This window comes from Carcharodon carcharias (assembly GCF_017639515.1).
Source record: "Carcharodon carcharias isolate sCarCar2 chromosome 37 unlocalized genomic scaffold, sCarCar2.pri SUPER_37_unloc_11, whole genome shotgun sequence".
Taxonomy (NCBI): domain Eukaryota; kingdom Metazoa; phylum Chordata; class Chondrichthyes; order Lamniformes; family Lamnidae; genus Carcharodon; species Carcharodon carcharias.
Window position 1 is genome coordinate 52,619 of NW_024470760.1, and position 27,215 is coordinate 79,833.

The following is a 27,215-nucleotide window of genomic DNA, read 5'->3' on the forward strand; positions in this document are numbered from 1 at the left end:
CTGGCTGGGCCAGTATTTATTTCCCATCCCTAGTTGCCCTTGAGAAGGTGGGTGGTGAGCTGCCTTCTTGAGCCGCTGCAGTCCATGTGGTGTAGGTACACCCACAGCGCTGTTAGGGAGGGAGTTCCAGGATCTTGATCCAGCGACAGAGAAGGAACGGCCGATATATTTCCAAGTCAGGATGGTGAGTGGCTCGGAGGGGAACTTGCAGGCGGTGGTGTTCCCATGTGTCTGCTGCCCTTGTCCTTCGAGATGTGGATTTATTTATTAAGACTAGGCGATTGAGATACGTTGTAGGTATAAGTGTTGAAGGCATCAGAGCTGTGTGCGTATGCTCCGCGCAAAGCACAAAGTGAAACTAAGACTGGATGACGTGACACATTTCCCTTCGAGTGATGTCATGCTGATATCGTTTGAAAGCATATTACAACGGCAATCGATGCTAGTTTCATGGTCACTGTTACTGGGACAAGCTTTCAATTCCAGATCGAGTAATTGAATTTAAATTCCACCAACTGCCGAGGTGGGATTTGAACCCTTGGCCCCCAGCTCTCTGGGACATGACCACCATCCCACCAGCGCCCCTCTGATTTGATTGACAGGACCGCCTGGCCCCGTCCGCTGGGACCATAGTCGGTGATTGACAGCTTGGCCAGTGCTGGGGGAGACCACGCCCGCTGGTTTGATTGACAGCAGGGCCTGGCTCAGAGCCTCGCCCCGTTCCCCGTGCTTGGCAGCGCGGGCCGGGGCTGGAGAAGACCGCACCCACTGCTGCTTTGACTGACAGCACCAATCGCTCCTGCCCACCCGGGGTCTATAGCCCCGCCCGCTCCCAGCTGATTGACAGGTCTGATTGAATGGAAGACCACGCCCACTGATTCGATGGACAGCAAAAACCTGGTCCCGCCCTTGGGTCCCTAGCCCCGCCCCTTGCTCTGTGAATGACAGGCGGCGCCGGTGCCGGTGCCGGTGGAGACCACGCCCAATCCGTTGATTGACAGGGCTACCTGCTCCCCCCACCCCGCCCCCACCCCTCCCCGGCCCGTGGTGGGGTGGGGGGGCCCTAGCCCCGCCCTCCTCCCCCGGTGATTGACAGTCGGCGGTGCCGCTTCTGCTGGGTGGTGAGGGGAGAGCGGCTGCCGTTTTCAGCGGCGAAAGCAAGATCCGATAAAATAAAAACCCCCGCAACACCCTCAGCGTCCCTCACACCCTCCCCTCACCGAGTTATGAATCCACCCCCAGCATTTCTGCTGACCCCGGGAGATATCTGAAAATCACGCCCGCCTAAGGCGCACCTCGACCCGGCCGCGGGGCTCAGGAAAGACCGAGGCTTCAGTGCTGCAGGTAGGCCCGAGCCATTGCTTTTTCCCCATGGTGGGGAAGGGGGTTGGGGTTGGGGGTATTGAACAGCAGGAGTACAGCCACATAAAAAGGGAGAGCCCAGGCTCTCGGGCCAAATTGTCCCCACGATTGGAAAGCATTTCTGATCATTCACAGCCATTTCCCTGGTGCAGAAATGGGAATTATCTCCAATAGGAACAGCTGATTTATCCTCATCTTGGGTCCTTTTTTTTTCCCCCACCCAGGGGGGAAGTTCACAATCACTGAGAGCCCCCAACATGCAAATCAGCCCTTGTTGTGGCTGTAAAATTGATTCCAGCAATTGAATTCCCCTCATAATCTTAACATTTGCAGGGATTATTTCTGAAGATGACCCTTACATTTTGCACTGACAGCCCCCAACCCCTCCGCCCCCTCCCTGCCCCCAGCCCCTCCGAATACTTGAAGGAGAAAAAAGATTCAGGGCCATCGGGGAAAGAGTAGGCAGCATGCGACTGAATAAATTGCTCTTTGCGACAACTGACACACACTCTTGATGGGCTGAATGGCCTCCTCCTGTGCCATGATCCTGTGGCAGGCGAGCCTCTTGTGTTCTCCCTCCTGCTGGGGAAGGGGAGGAGAAAGGCTTCACACACACCCCTTTGGGGAGAGAAAATGCTGGACTGAGGGCAGAGACCGGGAGGAGCTGGGATTGTTTCTCCTTTAGAGCAGAGAAGGTTAAGGGGGAGATTGAATCGAGGCGTTCAACATCAGGAAGGGTTTGGATAGAGTGAATAAGGAGAAAGTGTTTCCAGTGGCAGGAGGGTCGGTAACCAGAGGGACACAGATTGAAGAGAATCGGTAATAGAGCCAGAGGGGGAGATGAGGAGAATGTTTTTTTTTACACAGCGAGTTGTTGTGATCTGGAAGGTGCTGCCTGAAAGGGCGGTGGAAGCAGATTCAATAGGAACTTTCAAAAGGGGGGAATTGGATAAATACTCGAAAAGGAGAAATTTGCAGGACTGTGGGGGAGAGAGAGCGGGGAGGGGGAGTGGGTAGTGGGACTGATTGTATAAATCTTTCAAAGGGCCAGCACAGGCTTGATGGGCTGAATGGCCTCTTCCTCTGCTGGGTGAATCTATGAACCTGGACCATTGCAGCCCCCTGACCTTAATGTTTAAGCTGTCACCGTTGTTTCTGCTTCCCAGAATATTTGCCGGATTTTTTTCTTTCCCGAACCGAAGGCGATGGCTGAAATGACAGCCTTGGAGATGATGATGGAGATGGGATTCTCCCGGAACAGAGCGTGAGTATCGACCGGGGAGGGGAGAGGGCCTCGATCCTAGTGGTCTCGTTTCGCCTAGAAAGGAAGGTGCGTTTTAGCTGCTTAGCCCCAACAGCTCACTTGGTGTTGAACTCTACTGCTTGTCTGGCCCAAGCCGTGAGCTCAAGCCCACACCTGCCGGACTGCTGATGGGGAAACACCCCTCCTGTAAAGACAGGCTGCTCTCCCTGAGCTGCGAGCGTTCAACACAAGGACGATATGACGAAGAAAAACGTCCCCATGGTGCTACATGGGAGCGTAACTCAGATAAAATTTGACCCCTACTCTCATGTTATGGACAGGCAAACAAAGCTTCTGTCCAAGAGGTCGGTTTAGAGGAGCATCTTAAAGGAGGACCGAGAGAGTGAAAGGTTTAGGGTGGGAATTCCAGAGCTCAGGGCCCCAGGCAGCTGAAGGCACGGCCGCCAATGGTGGAGCGATGGGGAATCGGGGGATGGTCAAGAGGCCAGAATTGGAGGAGCCCAGAAATCTCGGAGGGTTGTAGGGGCTGGAGGAGGTTACAGAGATAGGGAGGGGTGTAGCGGCTGGAGGAGGTTACAATGATAGGGAGGGGTGTAGGGGCTGGAGGAGGTTACAGAGATAGGGAGGGTTGTAGGGTTGGAGGAGGTTACAGAGATAGGGAGGGTTGTAGGGTTGGAGGAGGTTACAGAGATCTTGGAGGGTTGTAGGAACTGGAGGAGGTTACAGAGATAGGGAGGGTTGTATGGGCTGGAGGAGGTTACAGAGATAGGGAGGGGTGTTGGAGCTGGAGGAGGTTACAGAGATAGGGAGGGGTGTAGGAGCTGGAGGAGGTTACAGAGATAGGGAGGGTTGTAGGTGCTGGAGGAGGTTACAATGATAAGGAGGGCTGTAGGGGCTGGAGGAGGTTACAGAGATAGGGAGGATTGTAGGGTTGGAGGAGGTTACAGAGATAGGGAGGGGTGTAGGGACTGGAGGAGGTTACAGAGATAGGGAGAGTTGTATGGGCTGGAGGAGGTTACAGAGATAGGGTTGTAGGGGCTGGAAGAGGTTACAGAGATAGGGAGGTTTGTATGGGCTGGGGGTGTTTACAGAGATGCGGAGGGAGTGAGGACATGTAGGGATTTGGAAAGGTTGCTGAAAGGGAATTATCAGGTGAGTGTTTAGATTGGGAAAACAAAGGTGTCGAAACTGGGATCAAGTTCAGAAATGACTGACATTGATGGAAGGGAGGGGTCAAATCCATGTTCTGTTTCAAATTAATTTACTCTTTTCTTTCTAGAGAGAAGGCTTTGGCGCTGTCTGGACATCAAGGGATTGAAAAAGCCATGGACTGGTATGGAAATGTTCTACTTCAGTTAAGCGATTAATGTTGGTTAGAAAGGAGAATGCAAGACTGCAGGAGAGCATCAGTGTGGCTGCTGTGGGGTAGCCCAATGCTGTTAGAGGCCTAGCGCAAGCACACCTTACTGTACAAACCATGGCTCAGTGGGTAGCACACTCGCATCTTGCATGTGAAGGTTGTGGGTTCGATTCCCAATCCAGAGTCTTAAGTCCCATAACTGAAGATGGCATATCCTGTGCCAGTACTGAGGAAGCACTTCACTATCAGAACTGAGAAGGGACTGAGGGAGCACCGCACTGTCGGAGGGTCAGTACTGAGGGAGAGCCGCACTGTCGGAGGGTCAGTACTGAGGGAGAGCCGCACTGTCAGAGGGTCAGTACTGAGGGAGCGCCGCACTGTCGGAGGGTCAGTAGTGAGGGAGCGCCGCACTGTGGGAGGGTCAGTAGTGAGGGAGCGCCGCACTGTGGGAGGGTCAGTAGTGAGGGAGCGCCGCACTGTGGGAGGGTCAGTAGTGAGGGAGCGCCGCACTGTCGGAGGGTCAGTAGTGAGGGAGCGCCGCACTGTCGGAGGGTCAGTAGTGAGGGAGCGCCGCACTGTCGGAGGGTCAGTGGTGAGGTAGCGCCGCACTGTCGGAGGGTCAGTAATGAGGGAGCGCCGCACTGTCGGAGGGTCAGTAGTGAGGGAGCGCCGCACTGTCGGAGGGTCAGCACTGAGGGAGCGCCGCACTGTCGGAGGGTCAGCACTGAGGGAGCGCCGCACTGTCGGAGGGTCAGTACTGAAGGAGTGCTGCACTGTCGGAGGGTCAGTACTGAGGGAGTGCCGCACTGTCGGAGGGTCAGCACTGACGGAGCGCTGCACTGTCGGAGGGTCCGTGCTGTGGGAGGGTCCGCGCTGTGCGAGCACTGCATTGATCCACCAATAATCCAACAGGCAGCCACCAAAGCAAAACGTCTCCAAGGTATTTCACAGGAGAGTAAATCAGACAGGGTAAATCAATAGTAACCGCACTGTTGGACGGGCTATGCAGCAAGAAATAAAGGGGGCTTATGAGAATGGAATGGTGATAATCATGGTGATTTTAATCGACATATAGATTGGATGAATCAGATTGGCGAAGGCAGCCTGGATGATGAGTTCGTAGAGTGTTTTCTGAACAGTTTCTTAGCCCAGCATGTTTTAGCACCAAACAGAGATATTGGATCTGGCAATGTGCAGTGAGACAGGGTTCATTAATGACCTCATAGTGAAGGCGCCCCTCGGTAGCAGAGATCATAATATGATTGAATTTCACATTCAGTTTGATTGGGGAGAAGAGTGGATTAAGACTAGTGTTTTAAACTTAAATAAGGTTGATTATGGGGGCGTGAAGACAGAGCTGGCTCAAGCGAACCAGGTAATTAGGTTAAGGGATAGGTCAGTCGCGAGGCAGTGGCAAAGATACAGAGATATTACAGAATACTCAGCAAAGATACATTCCAGAGAGACAGAAAGTCTCCATGAACATATGAATTAGGAGCAGGAGTAGGCCACTCGGCCTGTTCTGCTGTTCAAGGTGATGAGGAGCTTGGTCAAAGCAGCCAGTTTTAAGGAGTGTCTAAATGGAGAGAGAGAGAGGCAGAAAAGTTTAGGAAGGGAATTCCAGAGCTTAGGGTCCCCAGGCAGCTGAAGACACGGCCGCCAATGGTGGAGCGATGGGAATCGGGGGATGGTCAAGAGGCTGGAGTTAGCGGAGCGCAGAGATCTCGGACGGTTGTAGAGGCTGGAGGAGGTTACAGAGATGGATAGAGATTTGTAGGGGCTGGAGGAGGTTACAGAGATAGGGAGGGGTGGAGAGGCTAGAGGAGGTTACAGAGATAGGGAGGGTTGTAGGGGCTGGAGGAGGTTACAGAGATAGGGAGGGGTGTAGGGGCTGGAGGAGATTCCAGAGATAGGGAGGGTTGTAGGGGCTGGAGGAGGTTACAGAGTTAGGGAGGGTTGTAGGGGCTGGAGGAGGTTACAGAGATAGGGAGGGTTGTAGGGGCTGGAGGAGGTTACAGAGATAGGGAGGGGTGTAGGGGCTGGAGGAGGTTACAGAGTTAGGGTTGTAGGGGCTGGAGGAGGTTACGGAGAGAGGGAGGGGTGTAGGGGTGGAGGAGGTTACAGTGATAGGGAGGGATGTAGGGGCTGGAGGAGGTTACAGAGATAGGGAGGGGTGTAGGGGCTGGAGGAGGTTACAGAGATAGGGAGGGGTGTAGGGGCTGGAGGAGGTTACAGAGATAGGGAGGGTTGTAGGGGCTGGAGGAGGTTACAGAGATAGGGAGGGTTGTAGGAGTGGAGGAGGTTACAGAGATAGGGAGGGTTGTAGGGGCTGGAGGAGGTTACAGAGATAGGGAGGGTTGTAGGGGCTGGAGGAGGTTACAGAGATAGGGAGGGTTGTAGGGGCTGGAGGAGGTTACAGAGATAGGGAGGGTTGTAGGGGCTGGAGGAGGTTACAGAGATAGGGAGGGTTGTAGGGGCTGGAGGAGGTTACAGAGATAGGGAGGGGTTGCCTTGGAGGGACTAGAAGACGTTGAGGGTTTTAAGTTGCTGATGTAGGTGAGTGAGTGAGGGGAGCTGAGGCGATGGCTGTTGGATCTGGCGAGTGGCCCCAATCTGCATATTTGCTTTTTCAGGCTAATCGAACACGAAGACGACCCCAATCTGGACGAACCATACGTGGCGCCTCAGGGAGACGTCCTGGGAACAACAGAGAAATCCGAACTGGGAGCTGCCGAGATGAGCTTCGAAGGCAAGTGGAAAAGCCGCTGGGATTTTGGTATTGCCTGTGGTTTGGTCGCAGGGCCGAGTCTGTGTCAGCTCTGTGAAAGATCCAATTCGTCACACTCCCCCCCCCACCCCCCTGCTCTTGCCCCCAGCATCCCCCACACTTCCCTCATGTTTCGTAGAGTTGCTCAGGACTATGAGGGATCAGACAGAGTGGATAGGGAGAGACTGTTCCCGTTGGCAAGGTGCTGAGAACCGGAGGGCAGCACTCAGAGGTAGTTTGGAAAAGAAGCAATGGCGACATGAGGAGAAACGTTTGCACTCAGCGAGCGGTGAGGACCTGGAATGCACTGCCCGAGTGTGGGGGAGGCAGGGTCAATTGAGGCTGTCAGAGGGGAATTGGACCATTATCTGCAAGGGAAGAATGTGCAAGCTGATGGGGACATGGTGTGGAAATAGCACATGATGAAGGGCTCGTTCAGAGAGCTGGCACAGACCTGACGGGCAGAATGGCCTGTGCAGTGACCATTCTCTGACAGATCTTTCTCTAATTCCCTTCAAAAATGATAATTGAATCTGCGTCGACTGCGCCTGTAGAGAAAGGGGTGTGGAAACCTGGAACATTCTGCCCCACAAATCTGTGAAGCCTGGGGAGGGGGAGAGAGAGGATGGGGGTGGTCAGTTGCAAATTTCAAGATGGCGGGCCATGGGTTGTTGGGTAAGGGATCAGCTGTGGTGAAGGGGGCTCGATCCCTCACTCAGCCTTGTGTGTGCAGTGTCTCAGTCTCCTGCCCTCCCCCGGCCCACTCGCCTGCCCTACTGAGGTTGCGCCGCACTGTCGGAGGGTCAGTGCTGAGGGAGCGCCGCACTGTCGGGAGGGTCAGTGCTGAGGGAGCGCCGCACTGTCGGAGGGTCAGCGCTGAGGGAGTGCCGCACTGTCGGAGGGTCAGTGCTGAGGGAGCGCCGCACAGTCGGAGGGTCAGTGCTGAGGGAGTGCCGCACTGTCGGAGGGTCAGTGCTGAGGGAGCGCCGCACTGTGGGAGGGTCAGTGCTGAGGGAGCGCTGCACTGTCGGAGGGTCAGTGCTGAGGGAGCGCCGCACTGTCGGAGGGTCAGCGCTGAGGGAGTGCCGCACTGTCGGAGGGTCAGTGCTGAGGGAGCGCCACACAGTCGGAGGGTCAGTGCTGAGGGAGCGCCGCACTGAGGGTCAGTGCAGAGGGAGCGCCGCACTGTGGGAGGGTCAGTACTGAGGGTGCACCACACTGTCGGAGGGTCAGTGCTGAGGGAGCGCCGCACTGTCGGAGGGTCGGTGCTGAGGGAGCGCCGCACTGTCGGAGGGTCAGCTCTGAGGGAGTGCCGCACAGTCGGAGGGTCAGTACTGAGGGAGCACTGCACTGTTGGAGGGTCAGTACTGAGGGAACGCCGCACTGTGGGAGGGTCAGTGCTGAGGGAGTGCCGCACTGTCGGAGGGTCAGTGCTGAGGGAGCGCCGCACTGTCGGAGGGTCAGTGCTGAGGGAGCGCCGCACTGTCGGAGGTTCAGTGCTGAGGGAGCGCCGCACTGTCGGAGGGTCAGTGCTGAGGGAGCGCCGCACTGTCGGAGGGTCAGCGCTGAGGGAGCGCCGCACTGTCGGAGGGTCAGCGCTGAGGGAGTGCCGCACGGTCGGAGGGTCAGTGCTGAGGGAGCGCGGCACAGTCGTAGGGTCAGTGCTGAGGGAGCGCCGCACTGTCGGAGGGTCAGTGCTGAGGGAGCGCCGCACTGTGGGAGGGTCAGTACTGAGGGTGCACCACACTGTCGGAGGGTCAGTGCTGAGGGAGCGCCGCACTGTTGGAGGGTCGGGGCTGAGGGAGCGCCGCACTGTGGGAGGGTCAGCGCTGAGGGAGCGCCGCACTGTCGGAGGTTCAGTGCTGAGGGAGCGCCGCACTGTGGGAGGGTCAGCGCTGAGGGAGTGCCGCACTGTCGGAGGGTCAGTGCTGAGGGAGCGCCGCACTGTCGGAGGGTCAGTGCTGAGGGAGCGCCGCACTGTCGGAGGGTCAGTGCTGAGGGAGCGCCGCACTGTGGGAGGGTCAGTGCTGAGGGAGCGCCGCACTGTCGGAGGGTCAGCGCTGAGGGAGTGCCGCACTGTCGGAGGGTCAGCGCTGAGGGAGCGCCGCACAGTCGGAGGGTCAGTGCTGAGGGAGCGCCGCACTGTCGGAGGGTCAGTGCTGAGGGAGCGCCGCACTGTGGGAGGGTCAGTACTGAGGGTGCACCACACTGTCGGAGGGTCAGTGCTGAGGGAGCGCCGCACTGTCGGAGGGTCGGTGCTGAGGGAGCGCCGCACTGTCGGAGGGTCAGCGCTGAGGGAGTGCCGCACAGTCGGAGGGTTAGTACTGAGGGAGCACTGCACTGTTGGAGGGTCAGTACTGAGGGAACGCCGCACTGTGGGAGGGTCAGGGCTGAGGGAGTGCCGCACTGTCGGAGGGTCAGTGCTGAGGGAGTGCCGCACTGTCGGAGGGTCAGTGCTGAGGGAACGCCGCACTGTCGGAGGTTCAGTGCTGAGGGAGCGCCGCACTGTCGGAGGTTCAGTGCTGAGGGAGCGCCGCACTGTCGGAGGGTCAGTGCTGAGGGAGCGCCGCACTGTCGGAGGGTCAGTGCTGAGGGAGCGCCGCACTGTCGGAGGGTCAGTGCTGAGGGAGCGCCGCACTGTCGGAGGGTCAGCGCTGAGGGAGTGCCGCACTGTCGGAGGGTCAGTGCTGAGGGAGCGCGGCACAGTCGGAGGGTCAGTGCTGAGGGAGCGCCGCACTGTCGGAGGGTCAGTGCTGAGGGAGCGCCGCACTGTGGGAGGGTCAGTACTGAGGGTGCACCACACTGTCGGAGGGTCAGTGCTGAGGGAGCGCCGCACTGTCGGAGGGTCGGTGCTGAGGGAGCGCCGCACTGTCGGAGGGTCAGCGCTGAGGGAGTGCCGCACAGTCGGAGGGTCAGTACTGAGGGAGCACTGCACTGTTGGAGGGTCAGTACTGAGGGAACGCCGCACTGTGGGAGGGTCAGTGCTGAGGGAGTGCCGCACTGTCGGAGGGTCAGTGCTGAGGGAGCGCCGCACTGTCGGAGGGTCAGTGCTGAGGGAGCGCCGCACTGTCGGAGGTTCAGTGCTGAGGGAGCGCCGCACTGTCGGAGGGTCAGCGCTGAGGGAGCGCCGCACTGTCGGAGGGTCAGTACTGAGGGAGCGCCGCACTGTGGGAGGGTCAGCGCTGAGGGAGCGCCGCACTGTCGGAGGTTCAGTGCTGAGGGAGCGCCGCACTATTGGAGGGTCAGTGTTACTGAGAGAGAACCACACTGTCGGAGGGTCAGTGCTGAGGGAGTGCCGCACTGTCGGAGGGTCAGTGCTGAGGGAGCGCCGCACTGTCGGAGGGTCAGCCCTGAGGGAGTGCCGCACAGTCGGAGGGTCAGTACTGAGGGAGCACTGCACTGTTGGAGGGTCAGTACTGAGGGAACGCCGCACTGTGGGAGGGTCAGTGCTGAGGGAGTGCCGCACTGTCGGAGGGTCAGCGCTGAGGGAGCGCCGCACTGTGGGAGGGTCAGTACTGAGGGAGCGCCGCACTGTGGGAGGGTCAGCGCTGAGGGAGCGCCGCACTGTCGGAGGTTCAGTGCTGAGGGAGCGCCGCACTATTGGAGGGTCAGTGTTACTGAGAGAGAACCACACTGTCGGAGGGTCAGTGCTGAGGGAGTGCCGCACTGTCGGAGGGTCAGTGCTGAGGGAGCGCCGCACTGTCGGAGGGTCAGCGCTGAGGGAGTGCCGCACAGTCGGAGGGTCAGTACTGAGGGAGCACTGCACTGTTGGAGGGTCAGTACTGAGGGAACGCCGCACTGTGGGAGGGTCAGTGCTGAGGGAGTGCCGGACTGTCGGAGGGTCAGTGCTGAGGGAGCGCCGCACTGTGGGAGGGTCAGCGCTGAGGGAGTGCCGCACTGTCGGAGGGTCAGTGCTGAGGGAGCGCCGCACTGTCGGAGGGTCAGTGCTGAGGGAGCGCCGCACTGTCGGAGGGTCAGTGCTGAGGGAGCGCCGCACTGTCGGAGGGTCAGTGCTGAGGGAGCGCCGCACTGTCGGAGGGTCAGTGCTGAGGGAGCGCCGCACTGTCGGAGGGTCAGTGCTGAGGGAGCGCCGCACTGTGGGAGGGTCAGTGCTGAGGGAGCGCCGCACTGTCGGAGGGTCAGAACTGAGGGAGCGCCGCACTGTCGGAGGGTCAGCGCTGAGGGAGTGCCGCACTGTCGGAGGGTCAGTGCTGAGGGAGCGCGGCACAGTCGGAGGGTCAGTGCTGAGGGAGCGCCGCACTGTCGGAGGGTCAGTGCTGAGGGAGCGCCGCACTGTGGGAGGGTCAGTACTGAGGGTGCACCACACTGTCGGAGGGTCAGTGCTGAGGGAGCGCCGCACTGTCGGAGGGTCGGTGCTGAGGGAGCGCCGCACTGTCGGAGGGTCAGCGCTGAGGGAGTGCCGCACAGTCGGAGGGTCAGTACTGAGGAAGCACTGCACTGTTGGAGGGTCAGTACTGAGGGAACGCCGCACTGTGGGAGGGTCAGTGCTGAGGGAGTGCCGCACTGTCGGAGGGTCAGTGCTGAGGGAGCGCCGCACTGTCGGAGGGTCAGTGCTGAGGGAGCGCCGCACTGTCGGAGGTTCAGTGCTGAGGGAGCGCCGCACTGTCGGAGGGTCAGCGCTGAGGGAGCGCCGCACTGTCGGAGGGTCAGTACTGAGGGAGCGCCGCACTGTCGGAGGTTCAGTGCTGAAGGAGCGCCGCACTATTGGAGGGTCAGTGTTACTGAGAGAGAACCACACTGTCGGAGGGTCAGTGCTGAGGGAGTGCCGCACTGTCGGAGGGTCAGTGCTGAGGGAGCGCCGCACTGTCGGAGGGTCAGCGCTGAGGGAGTGCCGCACAGTCGGAGGGTCAGTACTGAGGGAGCACTGCACTGTTGGAGGGTCAGTACTGAGGGAACGCCGCACTGTGGGAGGGTCAGTGCTGAGGGAGTGCCGCACTGTCGGAGGGTCAGCGCTGAGGGAGCGCCGCACTGTGGGAGGGTCAGCGCTGAGGGAGTGCCGCACTGTCGGAGGGTCAGTGCTGAGGGAGCGCCGCACTGTCGGAGGGACAGTGCTGAGGGAGCGCCGCACTGTCGGAGGGTCAGTGCTGAGGGAACGCCGCACTGTGGGAGGGTCAGTGCTGAGGGAGCGCCGCACTGTCGGAGGGTCAGCGCTGAGGGAGTGCCGCACTGTCAGAGGGTCAGTGCTGAGGGAGCGCCGCACAGTCGGAGGGTCAGTGCTGAGGGAGCGCCGCACTGTCGGAGGGTCAGTGCTGAGGGAGCGCCGCACTGTGGGAGGGTCAGTACTGAGGGTGCACCACACTGTCGGAGGGTCAGTGCTGAGGGAGCGCCGCACTGTCGGAGGGTCGGTGCTGAGGGAGCGCCGCACTGTCGGAGGGTCAGCGCTGAGGGAGTGCCGCTCAGTCGGAGGGTTAGTACTGAGGGAGCACTGCACTGTTGGAGGGTCAGTACTGAGGGAACGCCGCACTGTGGGAGGGTCAGTGCTGAGGGAGTGCCGCACTGTCGGAGGGTCAGTGCTGAGGGAGCGCCGCACTGTCGGAGGGTCAGCGCTGAGGGAGTGCCGCACTGTTGGAGGGTCAGTGCTGAGGGAGCGCGGCACAGTCGGAGGGTCAGTGCTGAGGGAGCGCCGCACTGTCGGAGGGTCAGTGCTGAGGGAGCGCCGCACTGTGGGAGGGTCAGTACTGAGGGTGCACCACACTGTCGGAGGGTCAGTGCTGAGGGAGCGCCGCACTGTCGGAGGGTCGGTGCTGAGGGAGCGCCGCACTGTCGGAGGGTCAGTGCTGAGGGAGCGCCGCACTGTCGGAGGGTCAGTGCTGAGGGAGCGCCGCACTGTCGGAGGGTCAGTGCTGAGGGAACGCCGCACTGTGGGAGGGTCAGTGCTGAGGGAGCGCCGCACTGTCGGAGGGTCAGCGCTGAGGGAGTGCCGCACTGTCAGAGGGTCAGTGCTGAGGGAGCGCCGCACAGTCGGAGGGTGAGTGCTGAGGGAGCGCCGCACTGTCGGAGGGTCAGTGCTGAGGGAGCGCCGCACTGTGGGAGGGTCAGTACTGAGGGTGCACCACACTGTCGGAGGGTCAGTGCTGAGGGAGCGCCGCACTGTCGGAGGGTCGGTGCTGAGGGAGCGCCGCACTGTCGGAGGGTCAGCGCTGAGGGAGTGCCGCTCAGTCGGAGGGTTAGTACTGAGGGAGCACTGCACTGTTGGAGGGTCAGTACTGAGGGAACGCCGCACTGTGGGAGGGTCAGTGCTGAGGGAGTGCCGCACTGTCGGAGGGTCAGTGCTGAGGGAGCGCCGCACTGTCGGAGGGTCAGCGCTGAGGGAGTGCCGCACTGTTGGAGGGTCAGTGCTGAGGGAGCGCGGCACAGTCGGAGGGTCAGTGCTGAGGGAGCGCCGCACTGTCGGAGGGTCAGTGCTGAGGGAGCGCCGCACTGTGGGAGGGTCAGTACTGAGGGTGCACCACACTGTCGGAGGGTCAGTGCTGAGGGAGCGCCGCACTGTCGGAGGGTCGGTGCTGAGGGAGCGCCGCACTGTCGGAGGGTCAGCGCTGAGGGAGTGCCGCACAGTCGGAGGGTCAGTACTGAGGGAGCACTGCACTGTTGGAGGGTCAGTACTGAGGGAGTGCCGCACTGTCGGAGGGTCAGTGCTGAGGGAGCGCCGCACTGTCGGAGGGTCAGTGCTGAGGGAGCGCCGCACTGTCGGAGGTTCAGTGCTGAGGGAACGCCGCACTGTCGGAGGGTCAGCGCTGAGGGAGCGCCGCACTGTCGGAGGGTCAGCGCTGAGGGAGCGCCGCACTGTCGGAGGGTCAGCACTGAGGGAGCGCCGCACTGTGGGAGGGTCAGCGCTGAGGGAGCGCCGCACTGTCGGAGGTTCAGTGCTGAGGGTGCGCCGCACTATTGGAGGGTCAGTGTTACTGAGAGAGAACCACACTGTCGGAGGGTCAGTGCTGAGGGAGTGCCGCACTGTCGGAGGGTCAGTGCTGAGGGCGCGCCGCACTGTCGGAGGGTCAGCGCTGAGGGAGTGCCGCACAGTCGGAGGGTCAGTACTGAGGGAGCACTGCACTGTTGGAGGGTCAGTACTGAGGGAACGCCGCACTGTGGGAGGGTCAGTGCTGAGGGAGTGCCGCACTGTCGGAGGGTCAGTGCTGAGGGAGCGCCGCACTGTCGGAGGGTCAGTGCTGAGGGAGCGCCGCACTGTGGGAGGGTCAGTGCTGAGGGAGCGCCGCACTGTGGGAGGGTCAGTGCTGAGGGAGCGCCGCACTGTGGGAGGGTCAGTACTGAGGGAGCGCCGCACTGTGGGAGGGTCAGTACTGAGGGAGAGCCGCACTGTGGGAGGGTCAGTGCTGAGGGAGCGCCGCACTGTCGGAGGGTCAGTGCTGAGGGAGCGCCGCACTGTGGGAGGGTCAGTGCTGAGGGAGCGCCGCACTGTGGGAGGGTCAGTGCTGAGGGAGCGCCGCACTGTGGGAGGGTCAGTGCTGAGGGAGCGCCGCACTGTTGGAGGGTCAGTGCTGAGGGAGCGCCGCACTTTCGGAGGGTCAGTGCTGAGGGAGCGCCGCACTGTCGGAGTGTCAGTACTGAGGGAGCGCCGCACTGTCGGCGGGTCAGCGCTGAGATGCGGGCACTGGAGGCGCCTCTTTGGGTTGAGATATTAAACCTAGGCCCCACCTTCCGTCTCTGGTGGATGTAAATGATTTCTTTGGGGGGAGGGTTGTAAATGGAGTTATGGCTCCGATCAGTGGTATTGAATAATGGAACACGCTGGAAGGGGTGAATGGCCTACTCCTGATCCTACACTCTGTGCTTTGGGTGTGTGTTTTAGGGGCATCTGAAATGTTCTGGCGCACGATCTGGGTCAGTCCTTAGGCACGTGTAACCTGTCATTGATTGGCCCTCCCTTCGCCCGCATCGTCCCTTCTTTTACAGCAGCCCCTCTGTGAAGCCTGTCTCCATTAAACGTCTGCTTGAATCCTTTCCGACAGAAAATTCCAACCAAATCCAACATAACGCAGCGCTATCAGAGGAGGAGAAGAAGGAGCAGCTCAAGAGGTAAGCAGCCCTCCCCCCTCCCCCCTCAGCGCGTTTGGTGATTTAAGTGGCACGGTGTTGGGAGAGAGTTGGGGGCACTGTGGTACCCCCCCCAAAACCCAGTTTCTGTGCAGGGGAGGGTCACCATTCCCTGTTGGGATGTCACAACACAAGAATTAGGAGCAGGCGTAGACCATTCAGCCCCTCGAGTCACCTCCTACTCCATTCCATAATGGTGGCTGATCTGATTGTGGCCTTAACCCCACTTTCCTGTCTGTCCCCCCATAACCCTCGACCCCCTCGTCGATCAAAAATCTGTCTAACTCGGCCTTGAATATATTCAGTGACCCAGCCTCCCCTGCTCTCTGGGTGGGGGAGGCGAGAATTCCACAGACTGACCACCCTCTGAGAGAGGAAATTCCTCCTCATCTCCGTCTTCAGTAGGAGACCCCTTATTCTGAAACTGTGCCCCCCTCCTCGTTCTAGATACCCCCACGAGGGGCAAACATCCTCTCAGCCTCCACCCTGTCATAACCCCCCCCACTCAGGATCTGATATGTTTCAATAAGATCACCCCTCATTCTTCTAAACTCCAATGGGTACAGGGCCCAACCTGCTCAACCTTTCCTCATGAGACAAACCCCCTTCATCCCAGGAATCAGCCGAGTGAACCTTCTCTGAACGGCCTCCAGTGCGAGTCTGTTCCTCCTTAAATAAGGAGACCCAACTGTGCGCAGTACTCCAGGTGGGGTCTCACCAACACCCTGTACAGTTGCACCAACACTTCCCCAATTTAATTCACGGTTCCACTTGCACTAAATGTCAACCGTTTGCCTCCCTTTCTAATCATTCGGTGTATCTCATGTCCCTGGATCTCTGGCTGAGCTCTGGAACTAGGCTGCGCGCAGACAGTTGAGCTGTTTAGCACCCGCTCTTAAAGGGCTCAGGCAGGGAGCTGGAGTTTTCAAATGAACGGCTGTGAAATTCTTGTGTCACATTGGCGTGAACGCAGCCTCTGGAAGCGGTGGGGCCTGTTCCCCAGTCAGAGTGAAACGACAGCATCGGACCCTCCTCCCAAACAGACCCGGTCTCGGAGCGTTTGGGAAGTCGCCTTTGGTGTCTTGACGTTTGCCCACGCTGGGCTGGGGGGTAGGGTCCGAGTGGAAAGTCTCTCTTTGCCACCTTTCTGCAAGGTAGGGAGTGAGCCTCTGCTTCCTGAAGATAAGGTGGCGTGCCCAATTGCCATCCCCAGCTAGTGTGCTGGTGGGGTGTGGTCTCAGGTTTCACTCCGCCCGCGCACGTGACCTACGCCAATTCTGCAGCGCCGCCCGTCAGGTGAGACATTAAACCCAGGCCCCGTCTGCCCTCTCGGGTGGGGGTAAAAGATCCCATGGCCACTATTGGGAGAAGAGCAGGGGGGAGTTCTCCCCGGTGTCCTGGGGCCGATATTTATCCCTCACCCAACATCACTAAAAACGGATGATCTGGGTCATCGTCGCGTTGCTGTTTGTGGGATCTTGCTGTGCGCAAATGGGCTGCTGAGTTTCCTACGTCACAACACTGTGGGAAAGGGGATGGGCGGGGGAGGAGTGGATGGGGAGGGGAGGACAATGGTAAGGGGAGATGGGGAAGGAGAGGGGGCACATGGGAAAGAGGGAGGGGAGGGGAGAGGAGGGATGGGAACTGGGAGAGGGGCTGTGGTGCACACACGTCAGAGCATTGAAAGTGACCTCTTGCTTATTCAGCCGCTTAACATGTGGAATGTGCCCTGACCTTCTCCCGACCCCCCTGACCCTCTCCCGACCCCCCTGACCCTCTCCCGCCTCCCCCTGACCCTCTCCCGACCCCCCTGACCCTCTCCCGCCCCCCTGACCCTCTCCCGCCCCCCTGACCCTCTCCCGACCCCCCTGACCCTCTCCCGCCCCCCCCGACCCTCTCCCACCCCCCCTGACCCTCTCCCGCCCCCCCGACCCTCTCCGGCCCCCCCTGACCCTCTCCCGCCTCCCCCTGACCCTCTCCCGACCCCCCTGACCCTCTCCCGACCCCCCTGACCCTCTTCCGCCTCCCCCTGACCCTCTCCCGACCCCCCTGACCCTCTCCCGCCCCCCTGACCCTCTCCCGCCCCCCTGACCCTCTCCCGCCCCCCCCGACCCTCTCCCGCCCCCCTTGACCCTCTCCTGCCCCCCCCCCGACCCTCTCCCGCCCCCCCCGACCCTCTCCCGCCCCCCCGACCCTCTCCCGCCTCCCCCTGACCCTCTCTCGCCCCCCCTGACCCTCTCCCGCCTCCCCCTGACCCTCTCCCACCTCCCCCTGACCCTCTCCCGCCCCCCTGACCCTCTCCCGCCCCCCCCCCTGACCCTCTCCCGCCTCCCCCTGACCCTCTCCCGCCCCCCTGACCCTCTCCCGCCCCCCCTGACCCTCTCCCGCCCCCCCCTGACCCTCTCCCGCCCCCCCCGACCCTCTCCCGCCCCCCCTGACCCTCTCCCGCCTCCCCCTGACCCTCTCCCACCCCCCCTGACCCTCTCCCGCCCCCCCTGACCCTCTCCTGACCCCCCTGACCCTCTCCCGCCCCCCTGACCCTCTCCCGCCCCCCCCCCCTGACCCTCTCCCGCCTCCCCCTGACCCTCTCCCGCCCCCCTGACCCTCTCCCGCCCCCCCCTGACCCTCTCCCGCCCCCCCCTGACCCTCTCCCGCCCCCCCCGACCCTCTCCCTCTGCAGGCTGGAAGAGTTGATGAGGCAGCGGCAGTTGGAGCGAGAGGAGAGAGAGAAGAAAGACGAGATTGACCGGGAGAAGCAGCGGCGGAAGCAGGGCCAGGAGCTGTCGCTGATCCGGCAGAAGCTGCAGGAGGAGGAGATGAGGAAGATCGCTGAGGAGAGGAGGAAGGAGAAACTGGAGGACATCAGAGCCAAGTAAAAACCCAGCACAAAGCTGGAAGTGGGTTTCCGCTGTGGGGGAGGTGGGGGGGGCAGGACCGGGGCCCACCCATTGCCGGGAGTCCATTTCAGTTCGCGGGGTGGGGATGGGGTGTGTGCATTGCATCGTGTGGTGGCTGTTCTGGTGATGGGGTGAGGGTGGGGGTGGGTATACGACTATTCCAGTGGGGGGGGAGTGGTGGGCGGCGGGGGGGTGGTCTGCAGCCATTTGAATGGGGTAGGGGTTCGGGGGCGGCTGGGGAGGGGTTTAAATGCGGCTGTTCCAGTGGGGGCTGTTCCCATGTAGTTTGGTGTGGGTGGTGGTATGTGTGGGGCGGGTTGCGGTTGGCTGGTGGGGGGTGGGTGCGTTCCAGTTAGGGGGTGCTGGGGGTGGTTGGGGGGGGGGGGTTCCTTCCCATTGATAACTTGGCCGGAGGCGCAGTGCAGCGTTTCAGGTCCTCTCCTTGGACCTCGGGGGGCCTGGGTTAGCAGCCAGAGCGATTGGACACCAGCCTCCTGTGCTGGGTCTGTCAACAAAAGCCTTCAAATCCATTCCTCACGAGCTCCAAGCCACAGCATTGCAATGGCCCCTTTGTTTTAACTCGACAACTACAACCACGCTCAGGGTCCGCTGCAGTTTCTGGGGTGAGTGTGAGAGAGTGAAGCAGATTCGAGAGGAACTTCCAAAAGGGGGAATTGGATAAAACCTTGAAAAGGAGAAATTTGCAGGGCTGTTGGGGGGGAGAGAGAGAGCGGGGAGGGGGAGTGGGACTGATTGGGTAGATCTTTCAAAAAGAGCCAGCACCGGCACGATGGGCTGAATGGACCCCCTCTCGGCAGTGTGATTCTGTATGGAGTTCAGAGATGGATCAGTGAAGTGATGTCTGCTGCTGCAAAGTCTGATGTTTTATCTCTCCCAGGCAGAGAGTTCGAGAGAAGATTGAGAGAGACAAGGCAGAGAGAGCCCTGAAGGTAATCATCACAGCTTCATTTCCTGCTCTGGTTTGGATCTTCTGGGTGGGTGGTCCCTCGAGCACAGGAAACCCTCTCATTCCTCCGCCACTGGCTGTTCTGCATGTGCCAGCCAGGGCAGTGTGTGTTGCTAGGCTATTTGGCCATGGACGGCATCACAGCCAGACTTGCGTGATGTCAGATTGAGCTCCTGAATGGGGTTTCGCCTTGGGGACACTCTCTAAGCTAAGGCTGTTGAGACCATAGGTAACAGCACTGTGGCTGAGACCAAGTAAGTGCAGAGCTAGGGACCTTCAGAGCATTACACATTTGTGTCTGGGTGGTATGAGTGTATGTGTGTGTGGGTGCAACTGTGCCCACAGACAGGTTGTGAGAGTGTGTGTGTGACCACAGGCAGGTTGTGAGGGTGGGTGTGTGTGTGCCCACAGGCAGGTTGTGAAGGTGGGTGTGTGTGTGCCCACAGGCAGGTTGTGAGGGTGGGTGTGTGTGTGCCCACAGGCAGGTTGTGAGGGTGGGTGTGTGTGTGCCCATAGGCAAGTTGTGAGGGTGGGTGTGTGTGTGCCCACAGGCAGGTTGTGAGGGTGGGTGTGTGTGTGCCCACAGGCAAGTTGTGAGGGTGTGTGTGTGTGCCCACGGTCAGGTTGTGAGGGTGTGTGTGTGTGCCCACAGGCAGGTTATGAGGGTGGGTGTGTGCCCAAAGGGAAGGTTGTGAGGGTGTGTGTGCGTGCCCACAGGCAGGTTGTGAGGGAGTGTGTGCGTGCCCACAGGCAAGTTGTGAGGGTGGGTGTGTGTGTGCCCACAGGCAGATTGTGAGGGTGGGTGTGTGTGTGCCCACAGGCAGATTGTGAGGGTGTGTGTGGGTGTGCCCACAGGCAAGTTGTGAGGGTGGTTGTGTGTGTGCCCACAGGCAGGTTATGAGGGTGTGTGTGCCCACGGGCAGGTTGTGAGGGTGTGTGTGTGTGCCCACAGGCAGGTTGTGAGGGTGTGTGTGTGTGCCCACAGGAAGGTTGTGAGGGTGTGTGTGTGTGCCCACGGGCAAGTTGTGAGGGTGGGTGTGTGCGCACAGGCAGGTTGTGAGGGTGTGTGTGTGCCCACGGGCAGGTTGTGAGGGTGTGTGTGTGACCACAGGCAGGTTGTGAGGGTGTGTGTGTGCCCACAGGCAGGTTGTGAGGGTGTGTGTGTGCCCACAGGCAGGTTGTGAGGGTGGGTATGTGTGTGCCCACAGGCAGGTTATGAGGGTGGGTGTGTGCCCACAGGCAGGTTGTGAGGGTGTGTGTGCCCAAGGGCAGATTGTGAGGGTGTGTGTGTGCCCACAGGCAGGTTGTGAGGGTGGGTATGTGTGTGCCCACAAGCAGGTTGTGAGGGTGGGTGTGTGTTTGCCCACAGGCAGGTTGTGAGGGTGGGTGTGTGTGTGCCCACAGGCAGGTTGTGAGGGTGTGTGTGCCCGCGGGTAGCTTGTGAGGGTGGGTGTGGGTGCCCACTGGCAGGTTGTGAGTGTGTGTGTGTGCCCACAGACAGGTTGTGAGGGTGTGTGTGTGACCACAGGCAGGTTGTGAGGGTGGGTGTGTGTGTGCCCACAGGCAGGTTGTGAAGGTGGGTGTGTGTGTGCCCACAGGCAGGTTGTGAGGGTGGGTGTGTGTGTGCCCACAGGCAGGTTGTGAGGGTGGGTGTGTGTGTGCCCATAGGCAAGTTGTGAGGGTGGGTGTGTGTGTGCCCACAGGCAGGTTGTGAGGGTGGGTGTGTGTGTGCCCACAGGCAAGTTGTGAGGGTGTGTGTGTGTGCCCACGGTCAGGTTGTGAGGGTGTGTGTGTGTGCCCACAGGCAGGTTATGAGGGTGGGTGTGTGCCCAAAGGGAAGGTTGTGAGGGTGTGTGTGCGTGCCCACAGGCAGGTTGTGAGGGAGTGTGTGCGTGCCCACAGGCAGGTTGTGAGGGTGGGTGTGTGTGTGCCCACAGGCAGATTGTGAGGGTGGGTGTGTGTGTGCCCACAGGCAGATTGTGAGGGTGTGTGTGGGTGTGCCCACAGGCAAGTTGTGAGGGTGGTTGTGTGTGTGCCCACAGGCAGGTTATGAGGGTGTGTGTGCCCACGGGCAGGTTGTGAGGGTGTGTGTGTGTGCCCACAGGCAGGTTGTGAGGGTGTGTGTGTGTGCCCACAGGAAGGTTGTGAGGGTGTGTGTGTGTGCCCACGGGCAAGTTGTGAGGGTGGGTGTGTGCGCACAGGCAGGTTGTGAGGGTGTGTGTGTGCCCACGGGCAGGTTGTGAGGGTGTGTGTGTGACCACAGGCAGGTTGTGAGGGTGTGTGTGTGCCCACAGGCAGGTTGTGAGGGTGTGTGTGTGCCCACAGGCAGGTTGTGAGGGTGGGTATGTGTGTGCCCACAGGCAGGTTATGAGGGTGGGTGTGTGCCCACAGGCAGGTTGTGAGGGTGTGTGTGCCCAAGGGCAGATTGTGAGGGTGTGTGTGTGCCCACAGGCAGGTTGTGAGGGTGGGTATGTGTGTGCCCACAAGCAGGTTGTGAGGGTGGGTGTGTGTTTGCCCACAGGCAGGTTGTGAGGGTGGGTGTGTGTGTGCCCACAGGCAGGTTGTGAGGGTGTGTGTGCCCGCGGGTAGCTTGTGAGGGTGGGTGTGGGTGCCCACTGGCAGGTTGTGAGTGTGTGTGTGTGCCCACAGACAGGTTGTGAGGGTGTGTGTGTGCCCACAGGCAGGTTGTGAGGGTGTGTGTGTGCCCAAGGGCAGATTGTGAGGGTGTGTGTGTGCCCAAAGGCAGCTTGTGAGGGTGTGTGTGTGCCCGCGGGTAGGTTGTGAGGGTGGGTGTGTGTGCCCACAGGCCGGTTGTGAGGGTGGGTGTGTGCCCACAGGCAGGTTCTGAGGGTGGGTGTGTGCCCACAGGCAGGTTCTGAAGGTGGGTGTGTGCCCACAGGAAGGTTCTGAAGGTGGGTGTGTGCCCACAGGCAGGTTCTGAAGGTGGGTGTGTGCCCACAGGCAGGTTCTGAGGGTGGGTGTGTGTGTGCCCGCAAGCAGGTTGTGAGGGTGGATGTGTGTGTGCCCACGGGCAGGTTGTGAGGGTGTGTGTGCCCACAGGCAAGATGTGAGGGTGGGTGTGTGTGACCACAGGCAGGTTGTGAGGGTGTGTGTGTGCCCACAGGCAGGTTGTGAGGGTGTGTGTGTGCCCACAGGCAGGTTGTGAGGGTGGGTGTGTGTGTGCCCACAGGCAGGTTATGAGGGTGGGTGTGTGCCCACAGGCAGGTTGTGAGGGTGTGTGTGCCCACAGGCAGGTTGTGAGGGTGGGTGTGTGTGTGCCCACAGGCAGGTTGTGAGGGTGGATGTGTGACCACAGGCAGGTTATGAGGGTGGGTGTGTGTGTGCCCACAGGCAGGTTATGAGGGTGGGTGTGTGTGTGCCCACAGGCAGGTTGTGAGGGTGGGTGTGTGCCCACAGGCAGGTTGTGAGGGTGTGTGTGCCCACAGGCAGGTTGTGAGGGTGGGTGTATGTGTGCCCACAGGCAGGTTGTGAGGGTGGATGTGTGACCACAGGCAGGTTATGAGGGTGGGTGTGTGCGTGCCCACAGGCAGGTTGTGAGGGTGGGTGTGTGTGTGCCCACAAGCAGGTTATGAGGGTGGGTGTGTGTGTGCCCACAGGCAGGTTGTGAGGGTGGGTGTGTGTGTGCCCACAGGCAGGTTATGAGGGTGGGTGTGTGTGTGCCCACAGGCAGGTTGTGAGGGTGGGTGTGTCACCACGGGCAGGTTGTGAGGGTGTGTGTGTGCCCAAGGGCAGGTTGTGAGGGTGGGTGTGTCACCACGGGCAGGTTGTGAGGGTGTGTGTGTGCCCACAGGCAGGTTGTGAGGGTGTGTGTGCCCACAGGCAGGTTGTGAGGGTGGGTGTGTGTCTACGGGCAGGTTGTGAGGGTGGGTGTGTCACCACGGGCAGGTTGTGAGGGTGTGTGTGTGCCCAAGGGCAGGTTGTGAGGGTGGGTGTGTCACCACGGGCAGGTTGTGAGGGTGTGTGTGTGCCCACAGGCAGGTTGTGAGGGTGGGTGTGTGCCCACAGGCAGGTTGTGAGGGTCGGTGTGTGTCTACGGGCAGGTTGTGAGGGTGGGTGTGTGTGCCCACAGGCAGGTTGTGAGTGTGTGTGTGCCCATGGGCAGGTTGTGAGTGTGTGTGTGTGCCCAAGGGCAGGTTGTGAGGGTGGATGTGTGCCCACAGGCAGGTTGTGAGGGTGTGTGTGTGCCCACAGGCAGGTTGTGAGGGTGTGTGTGTGTGTGCCCACAGGCAGGTTGTGAGGGTGTGTGTGTGTGCCCCCAGGCAGGTTGTGAGGGTGTGTGTGTGTGTGCCCACGGGCAGGTTGTGAGGGTGTGTGTGTGTGCCCACAGGCAGGTTGTGAGGGTGTGTGTGTGTATCACCACTGGCAGGTTGTGAGGGTGTGTGTGGGCCCACGGGCAGGTTGTGAGGGTGTGTGTGTGCCCACTGGCAGGTTGTGAGGGTGTGTGTGTGCCCACTGGCAGGTTGTGAGGGTGTGTGTGTGCCCACTGGCAGGTTGTGAGGGTGTGTGTGTGCCCACAGGCAGGTTGTGAGGGTGTGTGTGTGCCCACAGGCAGGTTGTGAGGGTGTGTGTGTGCCCACAGGCAGGTTGTGAGGGTGTGTGTGTGCCCACAGACAAGTTTTGAGTGTGTGTGTGTGCCCACAGACAGGTTTTGAGGGTGTGTGTGTGCCCACAGGCAGGTTGTGAGGGTGCGTGTGTGCCCACAGGCAGGTTGTGAGGGTGGGTGTGTGCCCACAGGCAGTTTCTGAGGGTGGGTGTGTGCCCACAAGCAGGTTGTGAGGGTGGATGTGTGTGTGCCCAAGGGCAGATTGTGAGGGTGTGTGTGTGCCCACGGGCAGGTTGTGAGGGTGTGTGTGCCCACAGGCAGGTTGTGAGGATGAGTGTGTGTGCCCACAGGCAGGTTGTGAAGGTGGGTATGTGTGCCCACAGGCAGGTTATGAGGGTGGGTGTGTGCGCCCACAGGCAGGTTGTGAGGGTGGGTGTGTGGGTCACCACGGGCAGGTTGTGAGGGTGTGTATGTGCCCACGGGCCGGTTGTGAGGGTGTGTATGTGCCCACGGGCAGTTTGTGAGGGTGTGTGTGTGCCCAAGGGCAGATTGTGAGGGTGTGTGTGTGCCCACGGGCAGGTTGTGAGGGTCTGTGTGTGCCCACAGGCAGGTTGTGAGTGTGTGTGTGTGCCCACAGGCAGGTTGTGAGGGTGTGTGTGTGCCCAAGGGCTGATTGTGAGGGTGTGTGTGTGCCCAAAGGCAGCTTGTGAGGGTGTGTGTGCCCGCGGGTAGGTTGTGAGGGTGGGTGTGTGCCCACAGGCAGGTTGTGAGGGTGGGTGTGTGCCCACAGGCAGGTTGTGAGGGTGGGTGTGTGCCCACAGGCAGGTTGTGAGGGTGGGTGTGTGCCCACAGGCAGGTTGTGAGGGTGGGTGTGTGCCCACAGGCAGGTTGTGAGGGTGTGTGTGTGTGTATCACCACTGGCACGTTGTGAGGGTGGGTGTGTGCCCACAGGCAGGTTGTGAGGGTGGGTGTGTGCCCACAGGCAGGTTCTGAGGGTGGGTGTGTGTGTGCCCACAAACAGGTTGTGAGGGAGTGTGTGTCTGCCCACAGGCAGGTTGTGAGGGTGGATGTATGTGTGCCCACGGGCAGGTTGTGAGGGTGTGTGTGTGCCCACAGGCACGTTCTGAAGGTGGATGTGTGCCCGCAAGCAGGTTGTGAGGGTGGGTGTGTGTGTGCCCACAAGCAGGTTGTGATGGTGGGTGTGTGCCCACAAGCAGGTTGTGAGGGTGGGTGTGTGTGTGCCCACAAGCAGGTTTTGAGGGAGTGTGTGTGTGCCCACAGGCAGGTTGTGAGGGTGGATGTATGTGTGCCCACAGGCAGGTTGTGAGGGTGGATGTATGTGTGCCCACAGGCAGGTTGTGAGGATGAGTGTGTGTGCCCACAGGCAGGTTGTGAGGGTGGGTGTGTGCCCACAGGCAGGTTGTGAGGGTGGGTGTGTGCCCACAGGCAGGTTGTGAGGGTGTGTGTGTGCCCACAGGCAGGTTGTGAGGGTGTGTGTGTGCCCACAGGCAGGTTGTGAAGGTGGGTGTGTGCCCACAGGCAGGTTGTGAGGGTGGATGTATGTGTGCCCATGGGCAGGTTGTGAGGGTGTGTGTGCCCACAGGCAGGTTGTGAGGATGGGTGTGTGTGCCCACAGGCAGGTTGTGAGGGTGGGTGTGTGCCCACAGGCAGGTTGTGAGGGTGGGTGTGTGCCCACAGGCAGGTTGTGAAGGTGGGTGTGTGCCCACAGGCAGGTTGTGAGGGTGGGTGTGTGGGTCACCACGGGCAGGTTGTGAGGGCGTGTGTGTGCCCACAGGCAGCTTGTGAGGGTGTGTATGTGCCCACGGGCAGGTTGTGAAGGTGTGTGTGTGTACCCAAGGGCAGATTGTGAGGGTGTGTGTGTGTGCCCACAAGGCAGCTTGTGAGGGTGTTTCTGTGCACACAGGCAGGTTGTGAGGGTGTGTGTGTGTGTCACCACAGGCAGGTTGTGAGGGTGTGTGTGTGCCCACAGGCAGGTTGTGAGGTTGTGTGTGTGCCCACGGGCAGCTTGTGAGGGTGTGTGTGTGCCCGCGGGTAGGTTGTGAGGGTGGGTGTGTGCCCAGAGCCAGGTTCTGAGGGTGGATGTGTGCCCAGAGGCAGGTTCTGAGGGTGTGTGTCTGCCCACAGGCAGGTTGTGAGGGTGTGTGTGTTTCCACAGGCAGGTTCTGAGGGTGGGTGTGTGCCCACAGGCAGGTTCTGAGGGTGGGTGTGTGCCCACAGGCAGGTTCTGAGGGTGGGTGTGTGCCCACAGGCAGGTTCTGAGGGTGGGTGTGTGCCCACAGGCAGGTTCTGAGGGTGGGTGTGTGCCCACAGGCAGGTTCTGAGGGTGGGTGTGTGTGTGCCCACAGGCAGGATGTGAGGGTGGGTGTGTGTGTGCCCACAAGCAGGTTTTGAGGGTGGATGTGTGTGTGCCCACAAGCAGGTTGTGAGGGTGGGTGTGTGTGTGCCCATGGGCAGATTGTGAGGTTGGGTGTGTGTGTGCCCACGGGCAGATTGTGAGGGTGGGTGAGTGCCCACGGGCAGGTTGTGAGGGTGTGTGTGTGCCCACGGACTGGTTGTGAGGGTGTGTGTGTGGTTCACGGGCAGGTTGTGAGAGTGTGTGAGTGCCCACGGGTAGGTTGTGAGGGTGTGTGAGTGCCCACGGGCAGGTTGTGAGGGTGTGTGTGTGCGCCCACGGGCAGGTTGTGAGGGTGTGTGTGTGCCCATGGGCAGGTTGTGAGGGTGTGTGTGCCCACAGGCAGGTTGTGATGGTGTGTGTGTGTGCCCACAGGCCGGTTGTGAGGGTGTGTGTCTGCCCACAGGCCGGTTGTGAGGGTGTGTCTGCGCCCACAGGCCGGTTGTGAGGGTGTGTGTGTGCGCACAGGCAGGTTGCGAGGGTGGGTGTGTGCCCACAGGCAGGTTGTGAGGGTGTGTGTGTGCCCACAGGCAGGTTGTGAGGGTGTGTGTGTGCCCACAGGCAGGTTTGTGAGGGTGTGTGTGTGTGCCCACAGGCAGGTTTGTGAGGGTGTGTGTGTGTGACCACAGGCAGGTTGTGAGGGTGTGTGTGTGTGTCCACAGGCAGGTTGTGAGGGTGTGTGTGTGTGCCCACAGGCAGGTTGTGAGGGTGTGTGTGTGCCCACGGGCAGGTTGTGAGGGAGTGTGTGTGTGCCCACAGGCAGGTTGTGAGAGTGTGTGTGTCACCACAGGCAGGTTGTGAGGGTGTGTGTTTGTGCCCACTGGCAGGTTGTGAGGGTGGATGTGTGTGTGCCCACGGGCAGATTGTGAGGGTGTGTGTGCCCACAGGCAGGTTGTGAGGGTGGGTATGTGCCCACAGGCAGGTTGTGAGGGTGGGTGTGTGTGTCACCACAGGCAGGTTGTGAGGGTGTGTGTGTGCCCATGGGCAGGTTGTGAGGGTGTGTGTGTGCCCACAGGCAGGTTGTGAGGGTGTGTGTGCCCACAGGCAGGATGTGAGGGTGTGTGGGTGCCCACAAGCAGGTTGTGAGGGTGTGTGTGTGCCCAAGGGCAGATTGTGAGGGTGTGTGTGCCCAAAGGCAGCTTGTGAGGGTGTGTGTGTGCCCGCGGGTAGGTTGTGAGGTTGGGTGTGTGCCCACAGGCAGGTTGTGAGGGTGTGTGTGTGCCCCCAGGCAGGTTCTGAGGGTCGGTGTGTGCCCACAAGCAGGTTGTGAGGGTGGGTGTGTGTGTGCCCACAAGCAGGTTGTGAGGGTGTGTGTGCCCACAGGCAGGTTGTGAGGGTGGGTGTGTGTGCCCACAGGCAGTTTGTAAAGGTGGGTGTGTGCCCACAGGCAGGTTGTGAAGGTGGGTGTGTGGGTCACCACGGGCAGGTTGTAAGGGTGTGTGTGTGTGCCCAAGGGCAGGTTGTGAGGGTGGGTGTGTGCCCACAAGCAGGTTGTGAGGGTGTGTGTGTGCCCACAAGCAGGTTGTGAGGGTGGGTGTGTGTGCCCAC

At 60.6% G+C, this 27,215-nt stretch overlaps 1 protein-coding gene across 2 annotated transcripts in view; it reads left to right on the top strand.

Annotated features, from left to right (window-relative positions):
- The first annotated feature begins 1,067 nt into the window (after positions 1–1,067).
- Positions 1,068–27,215, top strand: part of ubxn1 (UBX domain protein 1) — a 57,895-nt gene continuing 31,747 nt past the window's right edge. The window contains exons 1-7 of one of the 2 annotated variants that reach the window (XM_041181962.1): positions 1,068–1,344; positions 2,529–2,626; positions 3,906–3,959; positions 6,620–6,735; positions 14,742–14,808; positions 17,507–17,698; positions 18,622–18,673. In XM_041181962.1, coding sequence (XP_041037896.1) covers positions 2,568–2,626; positions 3,906–3,959; positions 6,620–6,735; positions 14,742–14,808; positions 17,507–17,698; positions 18,622–18,673 — 540 coding nt within the window. In that variant the 5' untranslated portion in view covers positions 1,068–1,344; positions 2,529–2,567. The remainder of the gene's footprint in view (positions 1,345–2,528; positions 2,627–3,905; positions 3,960–6,619; positions 6,736–14,741; positions 14,809–17,506; positions 17,699–18,621; positions 18,674–27,215) is intronic. The other variant, XM_041181963.1, reaches the window with a different exon arrangement.